General features: G+C 40.8%; 1 protein-coding gene across 3 annotated transcripts in view; it reads left to right on the top strand.

The window, feature by feature from the left end:
* Nucleotides 1-20,245, top strand: part of LAMA2 (laminin subunit alpha 2) — a 413,990-nt gene extending 393,745 nt beyond the window's left edge. For all 3 annotated transcript variants that reach the window (XM_085881857.1, XM_085881856.1, XM_085881855.1), the window contains 8 exons: nucleotides 1,073-1,304; nucleotides 2,256-2,368; nucleotides 4,843-5,032; nucleotides 5,353-5,511; nucleotides 5,999-6,152; nucleotides 6,299-6,435; nucleotides 16,900-17,116; nucleotides 17,267-20,245. In XM_085881857.1, coding sequence (XP_085737983.1) covers nucleotides 1,073-1,304; nucleotides 2,256-2,368; nucleotides 4,843-5,032; nucleotides 5,353-5,511; nucleotides 5,999-6,152; nucleotides 6,299-6,435; nucleotides 16,900-17,116; nucleotides 17,267-17,427 — 1,363 coding nt within the window. In that variant the 3' untranslated portion in view covers nucleotides 17,428-20,245. The remainder of the gene's footprint in view (nucleotides 1-1,072; nucleotides 1,305-2,255; nucleotides 2,369-4,842; nucleotides 5,033-5,352; nucleotides 5,512-5,998; nucleotides 6,153-6,298; nucleotides 6,436-16,899; nucleotides 17,117-17,266) is intronic.
* The last annotated feature ends 2,362 nt before the right edge of the window (nucleotides 20,246-22,607 follow it).

Raw genomic sequence — 22,607 nt, 5'->3', positions numbered from 1 at the left:
GTATTCTTAAAGAGTACATGGAAAAACACATAAATAAACTTTCTGAAAAACACAAGCATGAAAAAAAATCTCAACAAATCAACTTATTGTTGATTAAATGACTTTTTTAACAGCATCAGCAAATTGGGCTATTTCATTTCAATTGTAAAAAAAATTGATCAATTTTCCACTTTTTTTTTCTAAATTTGGTAGAATATTTCCCAATGAGGCTAAACATGTTTTGGTATTTATATGCCACAACAGTGTCTTGAAAGTTGGGGTTTGTTCTAACTGTTCACTTTCGCTGAGGTCAAGCTCAGCTGTCAGAAAGACTTCAAGGCCAAGGCTACAGTGTATAATATATTTGGGTCCATTATTGATTCATTCTATTTCTGACTCTTGAGTGACTAGAGGGTTAAAAATTATTATATCAAGTCACAGACGAATCAAACTTTACATTATTTTATGCATCGAACAAGAAAATGAAAATGTACAAGCCAATCTGTCTGGTGGAGTATGTCAGTGTCAACTGCCGGACAGTCAGTCCTGCCACTTGTACACGAAATAGGCCGTTTTCTTGCACTTGCAAGTGGCTCAAATTTATATGGTTCAGGGCCAGAAACTCCATAGTATAAATTCCCATCATCCTCCGACTCATCCTCGGCAATATCGGAATGAAAACACTCAATTTCATCGCCACTGAAATCACTCTCTGATTCGCAACTCGCCATTGTTCACACGCTGTTTCCGAATGTTCACGAAGTTTTTGGAGAACATGACGTCATAACATCTGCAAATTCCGGTCTGTTTTTCGATCACTGACAAAAGTTTTGATGTAAAAGTTAATTTTAGCATATTTTGCGTTTCAAATGTAAGAAAATAATTGCCCAAAGATTATTAATGTGATTACAACCTTCGAAGCACACGAAGTCATCAGCGACCCAAAACCTGCTCTTTAAGAGAAGTGGCAGGCATGCCTCACAGCAATGAGATGCAGTAAATTTTAACTTATGATGTGACAATGTAACAAAAATTAATTTCCCTCCAGTTTACCTTGGTTTTCATCACATGTTCATTGCACCTTCATTTGCAGCCTTACTGACTTTGCCAAGAGGTTGGCATTTGAAAGGACTGACATTGGGCATTGCGTTGCACTGAAAGATGGGAAGGATGCTCTACGATTTGCTGAGAAGCTTGCCGAAATTGATGCAATCTCAAAGCTCCCAGTTCCTGCAACCTCATTGGGACCAAAATTAGACCCACCGGCTGAGCCTGTGTTTGTCAGAATTGGTCCCCCAGCGACGGTTGATTGGGATTCGTTGGAAGTGAGTGGCTGCAAAGGTCCCAAATGTTTCATCACTGCTATATGAACATGCAGCATATAGTCATCAATGGCCTGCTGTTAAATGTTTTGCATTGTTTAGAACAAAGGAAACATAAAAGCATGTCTTCACTTGCATTTTGGTTCCATTAACACATTCTCATGGAGGATTATTCCAGAGATTAACTTCAATTGCCATTGTTATAAGCTATGACTTACTTTAAGTGGAAATAAGTCAACTTTCAAAAACTGAGAATTCTAAGAGCAGATCATTTTTAGTTTATTTATTTTGCATCTTTTTTTTTTTCTCTGATGATCCAAGTCTCAGGGAGTCGATTATTACTCAAAAGAAACACAACACGCAATATCAGATTTATTCTGCATTCCCAGCATGTGCTCACATGGGACTGCCAAACCGACCAACTATTTCTTTACTTGAAGAAACGTATTGTTAAGCAGTAAATATATTGGTGAAGTTCTCAGTAATTTTTGAAGAAGCAACCATCTAAGTATCACATTTCGCTGAAATGCAATGTGATGTCACATCTGTGTTTCACAGCCATCTGGGATAGTGATGTCATGTTTCCAAATCATCAATTCCAGACAAAACATGGCTGCATCTGCATAAATGACTGGGAAATTCACGAAAGTCACATTTGCTGCTTAGTGATGTTTATTTTTTTTGTTGTTTTGGCGAGGGGGGGGGTTCGTATTAGGATGTATATTGAAAAATGCTTTCATAATTATCAGAACTAGTTAATCACACTTTTTAAAACCTAACTTTTGCTTCACTTTGATAAAGTATGTACTGCTTGTCCTCCCCGCTTATGCATTTGTGTGATTAGAATGGCTTGAATCAACATGACCGTTTTTTCCCGTGATCTAATTTGAAATGACACCAGAGTGTTTTAAAGTGTGCTCTTCGTTAAATGTTGTTTTTTCTTCTGCATTTCAGGCAGGCTGTGCAGCAGTCATTCCATCTGGAACGCTGATTGGAGCAAAGCATTTTGGGCGTTCCAAACATAGCTATGTTGCTTTAACCTTTGATGACACAAAAGTGAAAAAAAGGTATAAAATATATATTATACTTGCTTAAATAGGTTTAAATCTAAACTCGTTCATTTGTCAATACTTTTCTATTCTTCAACACGAATGAGTAAAATGTTTCAGCTCTTTGGATTGGTGAAAGAGAGAATTTAACCACTGATTGATTTTTCTAGTCGTTATAAAATTCCGTACGGAAAATGCATTTGCTCCTCTGGTTAAAGTTTGCCATTGCCATCGGACTTACATTTTACAAAAGTGGTCAGCATAGATATTTCGCAAGTTTAATGGAACGTTCGTTTAATTTGAGAGTGTCTGTTATTAGCATATTTATGAAGTTCATAACATTTGTATTTCTGGAAAGGCACTCGGTGGAGTGCATACCTCCCTCCGTCACATGATGCCTGATCCACGAGAACATATCGGGCCAATACATTTTTGAAATATCATGATATACATTACGATATATCATTTTTGGCCCTATCTATCTCTCAATGGTGAAGAATCACTTTAAAAATTAAATAATTCTCGGATCCAGATCTGGATTCGGATCTTCACTGAAATCGAATCATTTTGTCCTTGTCACACACCCAACCTGTCCACAAAATTTCATCTGGATCCGTCCACAACTTTTTTGAGATATCCTGTACACAGACAAACAAACATACAAACAACCCGGTAGGCGACATGGGTGGTCGCTATATAATTGCATACTAGTCATACAGTTTTTGACGAACCGGGCTGAAATTTTTTTACAAAGAGGTTGATTATAGTGCGCATAAAAGTGCGGAAGCCGATTTTTGATTTTCGAAAAAATATAGAAATATATTTTTCGGATTTTTCCAAAAATGTCAGTCCCGTTGCTAGGCAATGGAAGCGTCCATAGCAATGGTGCTCAAAACCATACAACTAGATCCTGGTATGAACCTACCAGTCAAGTTTCATCAAAATTGGTTGACTCCTCTGGCCTCCATAGCTGTCCATTTCATACATACAGACAAACGGAAAACCTGAGAATAACGGTAGTCCAGCGACCACCCAACAGACAGAAAGGGGTGAAAACATAACCTCCTTCACCATTGGTTGTGGAGGTAATGAGATAGCACATTACCATTTAACTTTATAAGAGCCAGAGAAGTAACGATGACTGCTTCTTTAACTGTCCTTATTAATTCCACCTTATTCTGTGGTCAGCCAGATAATGGTTTGGCCCAAGTCTTTCAAGAACTGGGTGGTCAGGCCTGACGTTTGACTGAAAGTGGCAGGAATTTGTACTTTGTTCAGGGTGCCCATGAGAGCTCACCTACTCTTTGCAAAGGGCACAATCAGACATTTAACGTCCACCAAATAATGTTAGCAGACAGGACTCCCAGTTAAAAGTCCATACAATGGATAGTGTGCACTTTGATGTATCACATTGTTGAAACACCAGGGTTACAATTTATAGCTGAGCCAAGATTTAAAGCCAAACTACAAAGCTCAGCACAATGGATAAAATATCCAAGGCATTAATTGAGCTATGCTAACCACTGTGGCCAGGAAGTAATAAGAAGCTGACATTTCAGCCATTAACTCTTTGTGAGAGCAAAATAGAGACAGCGTGGGGCAGGGGTTGATGTAGGGTGGGAGTGAGTCAGAGGTGTGTACGTCAAAATGTGGCCAGGCATCAGTGAGCATGTGGGGGTCACAATGACTGATTTTGATAGGGAATGTTAATGTTCAGGGATTGAAACAAAAGGGGACAGTACAGCAAAAGTGAAAATAATAGGGAAAGAGAAACAAGAAGTGACAGAAGAACATTATATAAGTAAACAAAAACAACGTTAAAAAGTGATAAAAATAATAAATGTTTTTTGGGTTTTTTTGAAAATTGCTGCTGGCTGAACAGTTTCATAGGCTTACCTGCAAGGCAGGAGCTTCTCAGAGCGACAGCCCCTACATCTCTAGGATTGTACTGCAGCCAATACCAGGAAGAGCATTTAATTCTCAATTTTATTGACGAATCCACCCCGATTCATTAATCAGAGCATTTCGCAAGTTTCTGTCCCACTTTCTTTTGCTTTGACAAAGGATTAATGGCCGAAACGCCAGCTTCTCTTGCTTCCCACAGTGTTTAGCATATCTCAATCAGCATCCAGTTAACTAACACAACTTTGAGGTTGTGGGTCCATTGATGTTGAGTAGTATACTGATGTGGACCTTCGAGCAGGGTTGTGGATCCGCCACTTGGGGAGGTTTTGGGTTGAAAGGATCGAAACCTCGATGAAAAACGGTGCCCAGCTGATGATCCGGGCAGTTGATATTTTGAATGCATTTGAAAATTCATCGAGAGCTTTCCTAAAAATTTGAATGGCTTGTTAAATATGTTGCTCATTACTCTCTTGTGCAGTTTCAATACATCTGAACTATTTTCTCTGATCTGAAAGCTTCCACATGCATTTGCAATGAATTTATGTTTAACAAACTGAGTGATTAATATGATTTCCTTCACACCCAAGCCTGAAAATATCACTGGACCTCCGCACACATGCCACTGATGGCCTCATTATGTACATGGCACGAATCAACCACGCGGACTTTGTGTCTGTGCAGCTACACGAAGGAAAACTTCGCATCTCTTATGATCTAGGCAGCGGTCCCACAAGTCACACCTCACAAGAGCTAGTTAACGATGAGGAATGGCACACGGTGAGTGACTGACTACCAGTCCGAACTATCAAGGATAAACATTTTTGTTATATTTGCAATGTCCTTGGGGCCATATTTTATGGATATACGGGGGGGGGGGGAAATTAAGAAAAGAAAGAGGGAGGACTATAGGATAGAGAAAGGAGGGTTATGGGGTGTGCTGGTCATGCTAAGAGAAGGGAAAGAGGTTTTTAAAGAACTCGGTGTACAGAGAGAGAGATGGCAATAGTTATCTTAAGACTTATTTGCTCACATAATATACAGATTCCCTCCTGCCAAATGTATTCATCCTGAAATTTAAAAAGTGATCTCCTCAACAGGTCAGTTTTGCTCGTCATGACGCACATGCCAACGTGACTCTGGATGGGAAAAAGGTGGCCACGATGTTATCACCAAGAAAGGCAACTATCCTGGATGTCGTAGGCCGCGTATATATTGGAGGATTGCCTCATACATTTTCCACTAGCCGTATTGGCAAAGTGAGTGTCTTATATTTAGCATCAACATTTGTTATTCCCTGTATCAAAGTCAGCTTCCAGGGTAATCATTTTCTTTAATTTGCGAAATATTTAATGATGATGTTCCCAAACACGTTTGGTCCACCCAAAGTGTGTTGGTGGAACTGCTGATGTTGCTGTCTATCTCATTCCTTCACTGAGTTCAATATAACTGAATGCACCAGGCAGCTATGATGAAAATGCACAGTTATGAGTTCTAATGGTTTAAAATTGTGATAATCGAGCAGAGTTCAGTCAATGATCCGTAGCACTGTTTCCCCCCTTTCCTTGACTGATGTGAGATTTTGCAGTTTCAGCTTATCCTTGCACATTGACTGGATATATAAATATCATATTCTTTCCAAAAAAAATAGTTAATGCGCCATTATCTCAACGCCCCTTCCTTAAAATTTGCTCTTGTCAGTAAATCAGCAAGGACACCAGAGAGGAATTTTCCCCCTGCTTCCAGGTAACGCATAGCATCGCAGGCTGCATCAAAAACTTTATCATGAATGGGAAGAAGATGGACCTTGACCAGCCAGAATCGAGCAATGATGTGGATGTCTGCTACGTCAACACGGAGAGAGGAGCATACTTTGAAGGGACAGGCTTTGCAAAATTCGGTATGGAATTACTGAAAATATTAGTAGTTTACTTTCTTGCACTGACAACATGAAGGTTTTTTTTTTTTTATACAAAATTGATTTGGTATAACTGCCTTCCTTAAATTCTGATGAATGTTGACTGGCTTTATTTCCTCCAATCACAGTAGAAAAAGGTTATCACGTGGGCACCGATCTCAACATTAAACTTGAGTTCCGCACATTCCATAAGGACGGAGTTATTTTTGGAATCAGCCACGACAAAATGAAAGATTCTGTTGGATTGGAGCTGGTAAATGGAAAGGTACGTCTGAAGTAAATGTAAGCACAAGAGGTACAGGGGGTGGGTGCACACACAAAAACGAAGCCTTCACATTGGGTTTATGTTAAAATAGCATGACTCCTGCTATCTATCATATATATACTCTACTGGTCAAAAGTTTTAGAACACTCATTTTTCAAGTTTTTACTGAAATTTAAGATGTTTAATGTTTCAATGTACTCGGAAATTAAAGCACAGAACAAGTAAACAATTGCAGATAAAATATAAATCATGGATTCGTTTTGTTGAACAAAATTTAATCCAAATTTTTGACTCATCAAAGAAGCCACCTTTTGCAGATATAACAGCCGAACATACTCATGGCATTCTTTCTACAATGGAAATCAAATATTGTTCAGAAAGTTCTTCCCAACATTGTTGCAGAAGTTCCCACAAATGTGTTGCATGTGTAGGTTGCTTTCCTTTCACCTTTCCATCCAGTTCATCCCAAACCAGCTCGATGGGCTTTAAGTCTGGAGACTGTGCTGGCCATTCCATGATTTGAAGCCTACCGTCTTGTTCTTTTCTTCTAAGGCAGTTCTGACATCGCCTGGAGGTATAGTTTGGGTCGTCATCTTGCTGTAGGATGAACCCCTGACCAACTCGGCATAGAACAAAGGGTATTGCATGGCGCTGCAAAATGCTGTGGTAGCCCTTTTGGTTCAGGGTGCCACTCACTCTGTGCAAGTTGCCGACTCTGGATCCGGCAAAAGAGCCCCAGATCATCACGCTTCCTCCTCCATGTTTGACAGTTGGTGTCACACTGAGGAACCATCCTTTTGCCTCCTCGACGGCGTACAAAAACCCTGCGTGATGAACCGAATATTTCAAATTTTGATTCATCGGTCCATAAGACCTTCTTACAGTTTTCAGTAGTCCACTGGTGGTGCTTCATGGCCCAGGCAAGCCTCTTTTTTATTTTGCCATCTTAGCAGTGGCTTTCTTACTGCCACTAGACCTGTCAAACCTGCAGCTCGAAGTCTTCTCTTCATTGTTGAAACTGAGACTTCCTTACTTTGATCAGTGTTAAGTTGTGCTTGAAGCTGCTGTCCTGTGAGCCACTTATCACACAAGCGGTTGACTCTCAGAAAGTTGTCTTCTTATTGTGTTGGGGCTTTGGCTCTGCCAGACCTCTTCCTGTCAGTTTCCTCCAGTTTCCAAGTGGCTTTTGATGGTGTAGAAAACTGTACTCACTGACACCTTGACCTCTTTGCAATTTCTCTAAAGGAAAGACTGACACTTTGAATGGTTATAATGGTCTATCTGTCTTCCTTTGTTGATCTTCTTTTTCTCACCATAATGATAGCAATATACTACTTCCTGCAGTGCAATATTGTCCAAATAATGCTTCCGAGGGTGTAGCAACACAGTCTGTTCCAACACTGCTTTAATACAGACAGAGGATTTGTAACTAATCAACAAAAGTTTGAACACCTAGAGGAATTGTTTGCATCAACTTTCAAAGCTTGCATATATATATATATATATATATATATATATATATATATATATATATATATATATATATATATATGTATATAATTATGTATAATTATATATAACATGTATATATATATATATATATGTATATAATTTTCCTGTTGGGAAATCATGAAAACATTAATGAGACTGGTACTGGTTCAATATGCTTCGACCTACTACAGAAAGCTACCCTCTATAATATACACACATTAATAGGAGGCCATAAGTTAGTCTGTAGATTATAGATCATATTTATTAAGGTTGTCCGATGTCTGTTCAATGTTTTGATGATTGGTCAATATATTATTAATTATAGGCCATAAGGCCTATTATTATAGGGGGTAGCTGAAAGCTACCTCCTTTTGGCCGATAATAATACAAATATTATAGGCCATAGGGGGTTAGCTATACACATTACACTGATTATCATCAGATCATATGACATATGATATGATAATCATTCATGAGAATTGTGACACCTCGTACTTACTCACCTTATTGATTCGTGCTGCAGAGCTTATATTAGCTTGGTGGTGATAATGGGCGGCGAAGACTGTTGTTAGTGAAATGAAAATCCTGTTCTTCTTATTAAACTGTACAAAAATGTTGTTTCCAGTGAGAAATTTGGCACAGATTAATATATTCAATCTGTGAATTTGGATTGGCAACGCAACATGGCGACTTCAGTCGACAGAGGCCGTTGCTGGTCCAGGTTATTATAATAAGTCCGTGCATCAACCCCAACAATCCAAGATGGTGGACGTACATGTCCACGTGTTTTGGCTCTGGTTTGTATGTAATATAAAATATTTTTCACTGCATCAGTATAGCGCTGTCTCATTTATAACGCCCGAGTCGCTTTGGACCCCACCGGTGAGCATTATATCGATTTTCCACTGTATGTATATATATATATATATATATATATATATATATATATATATATATATATATATATATATATATATATATATAGTTGTGGCCATATAGACACCAGCTTGTCACTCAGGGGGATTAATCCCCGGTTGTCCTCAGAAGAGCCGGACCTGGGGCCACCTCTCACAATTAACGTTGTGGTATGGTGGGTTGTTTTAAAACCACGAACGTCACCCAGTTTAATGCATCAGCTAGGGGGGTCCTCGTGTGCAATAAATGTACCCTAAGTTACTCACTGGAATTTTAAAGTTGACCACTTCCCTTAACAGAAAAACTTGGTTACCATTTCCATAACCTGGCAATAAGTGCGAAGATGGTGCCTCTTTTGGGGGTTCCGACAGAAATTGTAGGGCCAATTATTAGGGGTAGTGGAAATGAAAACGACTTTACTTTGCAGTCTTACACCCTAGAAACACAAACTCCCCCTCAAAATGTCGGTCTTGAGACCCTCTTTCATATGATATGCAAATTAGGTTCACTGGTTCAATAATCAGGTCATGGGTGGTCAAAAGGTCACGAAAATTTGGGTCAAGTGGAAATCTGACCTATCTCTGAAACATGCCCCACAGAACATGCCACATCCATATTTTACCCTCTGTGAGGGTCTATCCCATCACCATAGGTGCCAAGGAACACAATGATATGAATAATGTAGAATTTATTGCAATATTATGAAAACTGCACAGAATGCAAAGCGGTCGACTTTCAATCTGATCACTTTTTGGCCACCTCTTAAACGATTTCCTGTTGGGAAACTTAAATGGTTATTATGTCACGCCCGTTCACCCTGGATGGACAAATTAACCCTTAAACTGTTTGCCTTAGAAGACTCTTCCATGTGATATTACCTTTATGGAGATTGGGCCGATAATGAGGTCACTAGAGGTCAAAACGTCACGAAAATTGGGGTCAAGTGAAAATTTTTGTTGAAAATGCACAGCACATGCCAGATCCATATTTTTTTCATCTATTGGGGTCAAAATTTTTGGAATATATACAAAAAATACACATATGAATGGAATGTACTTAATGACCATGATGGGGCCTAAACTATAAACAAAAACTGCCACTCCAACATAGTAGGTAAACACATACCAACTGGTGGAATGTGATTCTGGTTTGGAAATGCGTATAAACTTATGATTCAGTCACTCATTTTCTGACGATATCAAATACATTTTCACATCCTGACTTTTCCGGGTCACTTTGACAAGTGCAAAGTGTCCAACAGGGATTGTTAGAACCACGGCAAGGACATCTCCGTGTTCCACACTTTTGACATGTGCAGTGGATTGCAATGTCTTCAGGAATTGGATTGTTCCCCCTGCCTGGGACCAGAAGATCGATAAATTCAAAACCAAATTGTCTTGGGTCAGAGGGTTCGCATGATGAGAGGAGGGACACCATCTCTTTTGTAGCAAAGTAGGCTCTCAAAATGTGCAGCCGAATGGCATGACTTGTGGGTGGCAGGTCATCCAAACATGACCGCTTGGCATGATGATACCTGTGGCTTCGGAGCTGGTTCATGGTTTTCATTGCTGTTCCTTTCTTAAGGACCTGTGTCAGATAGGCTTCTACTTTATCAATTACTTTATCCAGGTTACCTGTCGCCACCACAAAGTCCTTTAAGTACATCTCTGGATTGGCTATTAGAGCAGCATGCTTGGTTCCAACTTTACTTGTGTAGTCACACCCAGTTAGTGTGTGGACAGCAGGCAACACCTGACACAAACTTCATCCGATCCTCTTTGAAAGGATATGTATCGGAATGTATCTTGTTGATTCACCACCCCCAGCCTTCACCCAGAGTTCTTCGAGGCCGTTCGCATTCAGCTCGCTCCAGTAGAACATCAGCAAAATGAACACATCTGTGTCTGACGATAGGACTATGATACGATTTTTACCTTGTTTAACAGCATGCATTGCATGTGGTATAATCCTCATGTCAGCCTCTTCTACACTTCACTTGAGTTGTGGAACCGCTCCAGGTCTCGATGTCATGGACCAACACGAAACGACGATGCTGTCTGGTCCACAGAAATGACTGACTATAATCTGCAACGTAGGAGCACTCCAATTCCATACCAGCGCCTCTGTATGAATGAGGGATTCAAATTTTGCTTTGTTGACACTGGATAACCAAAACCTGTCCATTTCTCGAGGGAGAGGGGTTTCCCTGGACACATCATGCAGTTCTATGGGTGACTTCTTCTCTCGCCTTTGCCGCTCAGAATCCTTCAAAGACGTTCCCATGTAGGAATCAAACACAAAATTCATTCTCGAGGCACCCTTTGCTATCGAGGCAACATAGCCTCGAAAGGTATCACAGAAATCACCAATTTTTTTTGAACTCTTTGTTTGGATCTTGCGAATGTTTGCCATCACATCACCTAAACAACATGTTCCCATTGAGTCATCAGGGTCTCGGTGTTCTTGGGTCCTGGTCGCTGAGATGAGCTTCAAGTTCATGGACAATTTCACTTTTAATTGGCTTGGTCATTAGGCCTTCGTCATCAAAGAGAGGAGACGTTGTACACACATCGTACTGTAGAAGTTCCTCCATAGTCCGTCCTCGTTTCTTTGCAATCTCTAGTGTACGTTTCATCTGAGCATCTTCTCGCTTGTTGAGTTTTGTTTTTCCTTTGTGTGGGAATGAATTATTGTGGATTGCAGCGAAGGTTTTAAGGTTGGTGCGATGAATCGTGTCTGACAGTCGAACGGTCTTCTCTATGTACCTTTCTCTACGAAGTTTCTCGTAGGTATCGTTGCCGATTCTCTCCACATTGAGCAACTGTTCTCTGATATCTTCTGACATGACTTCCTTGGTTAAGATATTGTGGAGCATTTTCTCTTTTGAGGGAGGTGAGGAAGGGATTCTCATTCTTCTCCATGACATTTAATATGGCTTGAATGTTGGCCTCCTCAAACTCGGTTGCTGCTTTTCTGAATGACCTGTTGACTTCTAACTCATAGGAGGAACTCTGTCTACCAGCAAGTTCTCTGTGAAGGTTTGTGATGGCAAGCATCTCATGATATATCAGTTCCCACTTGGCAACAAAATTCTTCTTTCTTGAACTACCTATTATTCCTGATGCACTTTTATGGGCTCTGTTGATAGTCTGTTCCAACACAAGGTCTGCTCCAACCGCTTTGAAACGTCCCATTGTCCATTTTACGGCAAATCTGCCCTCCATAAACTCTGAATGCACTTCTGGTGCTATCCCAGGCAGCTTCCTCATGTCCTCAAGGTTGAGGGAGCACCATCTCAAGTCGTTCATGGAATCAAAAGCAGCAAACAAGGGTAGCAGATCTTGAATGGCTTGTACTTGAAGGTTCCAGTTTCCCTTGCGATCACTCCGAATTAGGTTCTCAAGATGAGAAACCAGGTGTAGAAAGGTGTTCCAATACCTGAATGTCTCACTTTCCTCACAACACTTTGAAATGAATCGTTCAAATTGGTCAAATAGTTCAGAGCCGATGTGGTCCTGGCATGTGTGAAGGAGGAGCACACTCTCGGGAGATTTCGCTGCTACTTCTTCTTTCAAATGCAGGAGGGTATCGAGCAGATCCTTGTATTTTGTAGCTCGGTCATCTTCGTTGAAGAAGGCTTCCCACTGTAACTTTGCAAATGCCTCTTTCAGCAGCTGCAGTCCTTTCAGGGACCTCACATAGTTTTTTTCCGCCTATGACCGATTCTACAACATTTACTCCAAAAATGCAACTCTCTATAAGTATGTTTTCTGTTCCACTGCTCTTTATGTACTTGCCAATGCAACCCAAAGCAACTTTAGCCGTGTGGAAGGAACCAAGGCACAACACGATATTCCCAAACTCATTTGGACGAACCAGCTGTATCTCACGCGCTAACGGTACACTCCTTCATCACGGGTCACAGGAAGCTTTGGCTAGTCAAGGAATTCAAGAACACTTTGAAAATTCTTCATAGCTGTGTACACAGAAACATTGTTGGTCACTGGGTATGGAAGGGCAGGTAGAAATCCCACACGCTTGAGGGGTATGTCCTCAACACTCAAGGCAGAGTTTGCAGCACTCCATATAGGCATTGTTTGATTCTGAGGTCGTGTGTTCAGGCGTCGAGGGTCAGTTTTGCAATGGTCCATTCTGCTTAACAGCCATGCTATTTCCTTTGTGCCAACATTATTCAAGAGATCCTGGTTTACTGGATGAGAAGGGGAAACCATGTAATCTTCAGGGAGATCTGGCTTCTTGGCAGGCTTGCAGAATTCTCTCAATGTCTGGCACTTTAGTTCAGCAGTGAATGTCTGTGACCCATGCTGAACATCTGTTTCAGACCGTTTTGGCTTGCGGGTATGAGATCCTCCCTCATCTTGATACAAGACAGCAACTGTATCGTAGCTTCCACCAATTCCAGATAGGTTTCCTCGTCATGGTCAAAATTGTCAAAGGCACCAATTGTGAATATTGCTTTGTTAAAGTGACTCGGAAAAGTCAGGATGTCAAAATGTATTTGGTGTCGTCAGAAAGTGAGTGACTGACTCATCAGTTTATACGCATTTCCAAACCAGAATGACATTCCACCAGTTGGTATGTGTTTACTTACTATGTTGGAGTGGCAGTTTTTCTTTATTGTTTCGGCCATTAAGTACATTCCATTCATATCTGTCCATTCATATCTATATGTTTTGTATCTATTCCAAAAAAATTGACCCCAATAGATGAAAAATATGGATTTGGCGTGTACTGTGCATTTTCTACAGAAATTTTTACTTGATCCCAATTTCCATGACCTTTTGACCTCGAGTGACCTCATTATCGGCCCAATCTCCATAAAGGCAATATCACATGGAAGAGTCTTCTCAGGCAAACAGTTTAAGGGTTAATTTGTCTATCTCGGGTGAACGGGCGTGACATAATAACCATTTAAGTTTCCCAACAGGAAATCGTTTAAGCGGTGGCCAAAAAGTGATCAGATTGAAAGTCGACCGCTTTCCATTCTGTGCTGTTTTCATTTTATTGCAATAAATTCTACTTTATTCATATGATTGTGTTCCTTGGCACCTATGGTGATGGGATAAGACCCTCAGAGAGGGTAAAATATGGATGTGGAACGTTCTGTGGGGCATGTTTTAGAGATCGGTCAGATTTTCACTTGACCCAAATTTTCGTGACCTTTTGACCTCTGGTGACCTTATTCTTGAACCAATGAACCTAATTTGCATATCTTATGAAAGAGGTTCTCAATACCAACATTTTGAGAGGTAGTTTGTGTTTCTAGGGTGTAAGACTGCAAAGTAACAGTCGTTTTCATTACCACTACCCCTAATAATTGGCCCGACAATTTCCGTCAGAACCCCTAAAAGAGGAACAATTTTCACACTTATTGCCGGGTTATTTAAATGGTAACCAAGTTTTTCTGTTAAGGGAAGTGGTCAACTTTAAAATTCCAGTGAGTAACTTAGGGTACATTTTTTGCACACGAGGACCCCCGAGCTGATGCATAAGTTAACCACGAGTTCCAGTGTCCACCGTCTAATTATTCCGCTTAACTTGAGGTCATGTGGTTACCTGAGCAGGGAGCGCGCCCTGGGCAAAGCACCTATGTTATCTCGATTAGATTTTAATAAGGGTGGCCGAGCGTTTTAACCGCTGGTGCATACCGACTATTTATGGTCAAATCTGTGGTAATTACCTCCCTGTCTATCTCGGTTCGGACAATGCTCGATCAATGGAAGGAAAAGACAAGCACGGACAGGTTGGAAATCTACAAATGATTCATTAATAATAAAATAAATAAAAAAATTTTTTTTTTTTCTGAGGTAAATAAGGAATAATTTTCAAAGCAAAATCAATCAAAATGCCAAGAAAGAAACAAAGTGCAGATGCTTATCGGGGGTTTACTTACAGCTAAACACAGACATGAGTACCCAACAGATCATTCGGGGGGGTGGGGGGGGAGAAGAATCGTCTCGCTCACCAAAGAGTAGTCGTCCGTGAAGTGAAAACGTCCTGAAATGTGTGCGTGCATGTCACGTCCGTCGCCAGCACCTAGCCTTGCCGTGCACCCTTTCGCGAACAGCCTTGAACACCAGCCGACGTATGGGAGGGCACCAAGATTGTCTGTCGCGGGTTTAGACCCTGGTGCTGTGACACGGGCAGTTCCTCCCACTTCACGAAACTGGTGGCGTCCAGTGACCCACACGGTCCGTCGGTGACTGTTCGACGACGTCGAGCAGGCTTCGACGACTCACTTCGGTGACAAGATTCGCGCCTCACTTGTTGGTGACTGACCCGTGCCTCACCCATTGTCGGCGCTGCTCACACCCACACGTGCACCACACGCTCGCCTGCTCAAGCACTGGGAAGGACTAATTGTCTCGTTGTTGGCGCTGGTCAGACACCCACCCGTGCACCACACGCTCGCTTGCTCACTTGCTGGCTTGCACGCTTCCTCCTCCTTTTCCTCTCTGGCTTTCTTTCTCTTTCTTCACTCTACCTCCTCTTAATTCTCTCGCCTCTTTTCCTCTCACTTCTCTCTCCTCAGAATGGACCTCCAATTCGTTTTAATATCCGCGGGCCGTCTCAATGGACGCAGAGTCCGTCCCAAGCTCACCCTGCTCCACTCGCGCACGGTTACCATGACGACCCATGCGCTCTCAAAAAAGGGCAGGCTGCGGCGCTCGCAAAAGAATGTTGCTGAGGAAAAATGAGGGCGCGCGTCAGAGCTCGGGGGGGGGGGGGGTGACCCACGGGGGTCAGCTCGGGGGGGGGGTCAGCAGGGACTGACCCACGCCTCACAAGTTGGTGACCGACCCGTGCCTCACCCGTTGTCGGCGCTGCTCACACCCACACGCGCACCACACTCTTGCTTCCTTCTCTTCTTTTGCGTGCTTACACCCGCTTCTTGCTCACTTCTCAGGCTTACTTCTCTTGCTTACTTCTCGGCTCGCTTGCCCGCTTCTTGCTCGCTTCTCTTCTCCCTCCCTGGCTTTCCTTCGCCTCAGAACGAACCTCCAATTTGTTTTATATCTGCGGGCCGTCTCGGCGGGCATAATCCGCCCCAAGCTCACCCCGCTCCACTTGCACACGGTTACCATAACGACCCGTGCGGTCCAAAAAAGGTGGGCATCGGAGCTCACGAAAGAACGTTGCTGAGGAAAAATAAGGGTGCACGTCTTAGCTCGCGAAAGAAATGTGTGTAAACGTGTCTGTCGTAAAGAAAAAAGTTTCCCATCAGAAAGAGGATCTATTATTCACCCTTCTCAACACATCACATTTAAGATCGCATTAGACATGGGGATGGGCTAATCTAAACATCAATTTTAGGAAATAACTGTCTGAGGACCTGGATGTGTGGATGCATTCATCAGACCAGATTCTGAAATCCAGAACAATATATATATATATATATATATTTTATATATATATATATATATATATATATATATATATATATATATATATATATATATATTTATATATATATATATATATATATATATATATATATATATATATATATATATATATATATATATATATATATATATACATACACACACACATTCATACAAACACACATTCATACAAACATACAGTTCATTTCATATTGAATCACAGACATGCAAAGGTTTAAATCGCACTGTAACAAACACAAGTAAATACATTCTTCACCCTTCTCAATGCATCACATTTAAGATCCCATGAGACACATCCCAAACTAATATGAAATATCTATAAAAGTTGGAATTGATCACACACACACACACACACACACACACACACACACACACACACACACACACACACACACACACACACACACACACACACACACACCTTTCCTTCAGCAGTTCTGTGGCCATCACCCTTGTATAATTTAAGGACAGGACTGATTTTATCTGTTGAGTAATTATCAAGGCTCTTCCCAATAGATGGGCATTGCAGTGGCTCCATGAACTGAGCCTTCCATAGGAGATTGGATTTGATCAAAGTTTTTGTAAACGCTATCTCCATCAGCCCCTCACATTTGTTGGCTTGTATTCACAGCTCGTATTCCAAGCTGACAATGGTCCTGGTGCCTTTACGGCCATTTCGGAGGCCTTACCCTTGCTTTGTGATGGACGTTGGCACACGGTTGTTGCCAGCAAGCAAAAGCACCAGCTTTTTTTGAATGTGGATGGGTCAAGGACAGAGGCAACGAGTTCTGTTCCACAAAGTACAGCTGTAGACACGAACAACCCTGTATTCATCGGAGGATTTCCCGGTACAGATCAGTGAGATTTTCACAAAAAAAATATTGCTTGCTGCAAATGCAACATAAAAGTGGCTAAATCTGAAGTTGAGATTCAAAATAAAAAAAACAATGCTAAGATTGGCAAACTCATGTTCTCCCATATGTCTTGCATCGATGCAGATGCTGTGAAGCAACATGCCCTGCAGCAGAATACGTCATTCCGAGGATGCATCCGAAACATAGAGTTGCAGAAGCCTCACATGAAGAACGGGCTGGTCCTGAATCTCAGCGATGCTACTGTACGACGAGGAGTCATACCCACGGGTTGCATGGCAGCTTGAATTTAAACAAACTCTCAGTTTTGGATTTTCTTTACCCTTCACCTCAACCTTCATCCACCCCAAAACAAATCTTCCATTATTTTTTTTTTTTCTTTTCTGACTTCAGCTGATCTCAATAATCTGGTCAATAGATGGTTGATAAAAATTGACCCAACAGCTGATTTGATTATATGGGGCCATATATATTATTACATATGCAAAATTGCCTGATTCCCCCCCTATATTTTTCAATTTACTTCCCCTCTTAACTTAAACCCTCACCTTCCACCCCCATCCCCTTTTCATTCCCCTTCACCATTTTGATTCCATCCTATGCTCTTCACTTCCTTTTGTCAATTGTTTTTTCCTTAAATACACTCTGTAGAAGAAGGCCCCAAGGTTGTACTTTTTTCACCACTCGGGTAACAAATAACCATGAATTATTCAGAGACCACATCGTTGATATGTGTGAAGTCAGCAAAGTCCGTAGTCTGGCATGTCAAAGCCCAACTTAGCCACAGCAGCTCACCAGAAATAAACTACATCTTAACTCAAGCAAGATTATTGAATCAGAGGCAGCATTTGAATTGTTTATGCTCAAGGAGATACATTTCAGAAGAGCTCAATTTGTCCATAATTAGATGTACAGTTAAAGACATCTGAAAAATGTTTCATTGTATAAAATAATTTCGACCATTCTTGCTAGGTTAATGAAAACTCCATGGCACTTGAACTGTCGACTGATATTTTGTGAGAATAATAATTATTTTTCATTCATTAACACTCCCAAATTGGAGGCAGTGAACTGGGATTCGAGCACTGTGAGTGATCTTGGTGGTGAAACATGCAAGTACAAATCGCAGATTAGCGGTGAAAAGTATGACACCGTGACATTGATTAGTATGAGATGAAACATATTAGCTTGATGCACATATTCAGCTGCTTTACAACTGTCAAATCCTTATTTAGCTTCATATTTACATATATCCTTTCTGACAGACAAACCACCCTCAATTATAAGGTTTCTTCTTCTTATTTCAGCACATGTCTGCAAGGAGCATCATTGGCCGCGGGTGTGTGGCTGTGCCACTGATTTTGTGCTCCCTGTAGGTTAGGGCAGGAATTTGAAATTTGGTCAGTGTGCCGGTAATAGCTCGCCTACTCTTCTTGAAAGACAACGTGGCATATTTAACATCCACCAACTAATGTTGACAGATGGGATGCCCAATTTAACGTCGATCATAAGGCTGAAATCATACATATCTTAACGGCTGGTGGATTAAAAGTTGGCCGAACTAAAATTTGGTCATTTCCAAACTTTGGTTGTACCCAACTGAATAGAATGACATTTTGACCCTAACCCCTACATCTTACTGGATTTTACATGGCATAATGACTCAAATATCTCCAATGGTGCATAATTATTCGAACATTTATCTTTGAGCTCTTCCTCATAATGAGCTCTTTTAGTCCAGCAGCGTAGTCTGATATTTCAGATCTATTGTTCAAATTTGCATAAAAGCACCAAAATTGGTACATATGTTGACTTATGTAATCTGAATAATTCTGGATATGGAGCCACCCGAGATTGTGCCTTGGTCAGCCAAAATCTCGGGTGGCTCCATATCTAGAATTGTTCGGAATACATTATTCTACATGTGTACCAATTTTGGTGCTTTTATGCAAATTTGAACAATTGGTTTGCAATGCTGCAGTACTATTTGCCTTCTGATTTGTCCAGTCCTTCCATGCCTTGCTCAAAGCCACAGTTGCCAAGAAATTGCACCAGCCAAAGGATAGTTTGTTGGGGGTAAATGAGTATTCAGAATTAAAGTTCCAATTTGTCTGGCCATGGGTGTAGTGTCCAAGACAAGGTAAGGTGTATTCTGGGTGTTCTCTGCTTCATGAGTTTTTATATGGCAAAAAAAGAAAACTATATATATTATCCTTATCCCATGACATTGTGTAGACTGTAGAGGTAGTACACTCACCTCTGAGTTGTCTTGTCTGGGTTTGATTCCCATCCTGACTTTAAATTGTCAGATTGCTTCACAAAGTGTGCCATCCATCAGATGAAACATAAAACTTCGTGTCACATCTGCTAACATTGGTGTTGGACATTCAATACCCCACAATATATTTTGGGTTATTTAGGTGCGTTCTCACCTGCATTCTGAATTTTTTTTTAAATACCTACCAAAGTTGGTTCCAGTTAAATGTCAGGCCTGGCCAGCCGGTTCAGAAAGTGAGACCATGAATTAATAGTAGTCATTATCTTTGGTTCTTTTCTCCAATATACTGGAGATTTTTCGCATGATATTACCTACTTTACCATCAACCAGAGCCCTCTGGTGGAGACGTTCACAACACTGAACATATAACCGAGGAGGCTCTCCAAAAAAGGGATGGGGTTGGCAGGAGAGAAGCATCTTCCATTGATTTTTTGCTGGGGCATCCTTCCCCACCTGCCTCTAAATTGTAAACTTATAAAGGTTTAACGATGTCTCCTTCCAAAACAACATGACAATTCTTGTATGAAAAGAAAATTACACATCATGTCAGAAGTCAAAAATTTATAAAAGTGATTTGAAAACTATATAAGTGCACTTGAAAGTATTCCATTTCCCCTGACTTATTTGGCACATATCAGGAGCAAAAGCAGCAAAATGGAAATGATATTTTAAAAAAGTGCATTAAATTTGAGAAATATCATAAGGAAAGAATTTTCAATTTGTGAAATTAAGCATCCATCAAAAGAGACGAGCCAACAAATAATATATGCCATGCATGCATGTATGCTGCTTTGAAAACAAAATTAAAGTTTGAAGAAATGGGAAAAGTTTTTTGCCTTTTCTTGTACTCAATCAATGTCTATTTGTGGAATGTTCATTTTACAAATCGATGACTTTTGAATGAGCAGTTTGATCATGTTTTTCAATGTTTTAAACTGTACTATTGAACTCGTGATTGATCTTTGCCCCAGAAACATCTCGCAAAGACGATGGAGATTTCACATTAGAGCAGAGTTAAAGGAAAACCAAAATGAAGCAGCAGAACAGTACAGCAACTTTTCACAACTGCAGTCGGTACAAGCACTTCCTCAGAAAGCAGAGTTTCTCGAGGCCCAGTCCAACATCAAAACGCCATCAATAACCAAACCCACTCAGGCTGTCTGACAATGTTGCTCAACCTGAGGTGGAGGTTACTTTGACAGCCCCAAGTGGGAAGTCCGAGCAATTTCACGTCACTAAATATCTCTCAATATCTTTAAACAAATGCATAAGGTTCACGTTGCCATGAAAAACCACACTACTGTTCTTAGATTTTGACACATTGAAGCAAAAACATTTTAAACACAAAACAACAACATGTATACTAAGCTTCAAAATGCTTGTAAGCATAGAATCAGTCTCATTTTTAAAGCAAAATTTCCCCATGATCCAATATGCAGTGTTCCTCAATTAAAGTTTCATGTCGATCGATGAAGGGGTTCAAGAGAAATAATGTTTTTTTAAGATTTTAGCGAAATCCAATATGGCTACCAAACCATGTGACCTATCAATTATTCCTTAACAAACTTGTACACCCAAGGCTTGGGGAACATTTGTGTGAAGTTTCCCCTTGATCTGTCTAGCCATTCTGGAGAAGAATATTTTTATTCGTTTTAGGGTAAATCCAATATGGCTGCCAAACCATGTGATTGATTACGTCATATGTGTAAACCTTTTGTTCCTCGTGGATAGGCGGTCATACGTGTAAAGTTTTGCCTCGATCGGTTCAGCCATTTCAGAGAAGATTTTTGAAGGTTTTTTGGGGGGGGTTAACAATATGGCTGCTGAATAATGTGACTGATGATGTCATCAATTTTTTTTCCCTGTAGATCACTTTATCCCGACATGACCCTCATGGCATGCTTCCATTTTTTCCTTTGTGTGTTTTCGGAGATACGGAGATCCAAAGTTTTCCTTTGTTCCAACATAGCTGCCACACCACATGATCTATGACGTCATAATTATCATTAAAACATTCTACATTAGTAGTCGTTACTATGGTGAAAATGTCTGTGTCACTCCAACAAGCAATTGCAGAGAAAAACCGTACTCATGTTTCGTGCCTTCAAACAAACAAACAAACAGATCAATGGACCAAAATGCAATACCCTCTCCTCTGGCGTGGGTAATAAATATCATAAAATACTCATTCAAAAAATAAATGGCACTTCACATCGACCCCCCCTCCCCCACCCCCTCCACCCAACAGGAGGATAAGGCAATCTTTAGCCTTCCACTCATAAGGCAAGTGTAAGGCAACAGATCGCTGCTTCGATCACTGAGGCCTATCTTAACAAGGCCCGTAACTCCTATCAGCATCCTTTTAACTGTTGCTTTGGTCGTATTACAATGAAGGGAAAACTTGTAGGAAGAGCATGGCTTTTGTAAATATGACAGCTCCGAAGATGTCTTTGACCGCATAGCAGTTAGCTCCAACGTAGCGACTGTATGATACCTTTCAAGTGTAAATTATGGTGTTCAGGTGAACTGTCCAACAAATGGGTGGAACGAAATGTTAAAGACAGACGGACGATGCCTATTATTGTATTGATAGTGGGCTAATAATCGTAGCAATAATAGTATCATTAATTGTAGTAGTATTATTAGCTGATCTGGAATTTAAATTCCAGATAAGGTATTATCAATCACACACCATCCATCCATGCGTCCGTCTCCTTTTTCGACTTCTCCGGCCAAACTGCTGGGCCGATCCGACTGAAATTTGGCAGCAACGTTCCTCTCTTGGCTGGTAATAGGAATTTCAAAGCAAGTTCCAGTCACATGACTTTAATTAGGTCAAAATGGCTGACTTAGTAACTTTCTTCAAAAATCTTCTTCTCCAGATCCACCAGTCAGAATGCTACCAAATTTGAATTACAACATTAGGCCAGGATAGGGATGTTAAATTGTGGAGGTCATGCCGATCACATGACCGGACGTATGTCGAAATGGCTGACTTAGTAAATTTTTTGGAAAATTGTCAAAATTCCTTCAAAAATCTTCTCCAGACCCACCAGTCAGAATGCTACCAAAAATAGGTCTCAGTGCATAATGGGTCTCCACATCTGATGCCATACACCAAGTCATGTTTCCTATCCTTCCAGATCTTGTCCTTCACATGAACTAATTGGCTGCACAGAATTCTGTAGG

The sequence above is a fragment of the Eptatretus burgeri genome, chromosome 5, assembly GCF_056783735.1.
Source record: "Eptatretus burgeri isolate ZD-2024b chromosome 5, Ebu_testis_v1, whole genome shotgun sequence".
NCBI classification, from domain to species: domain Eukaryota; kingdom Metazoa; phylum Chordata; class Myxini; order Myxiniformes; family Myxinidae; genus Eptatretus; species Eptatretus burgeri.
Note: the sequence above shows the minus strand (reverse complement) of the source record. Positions and strands in the feature narration are given on the sequence as shown.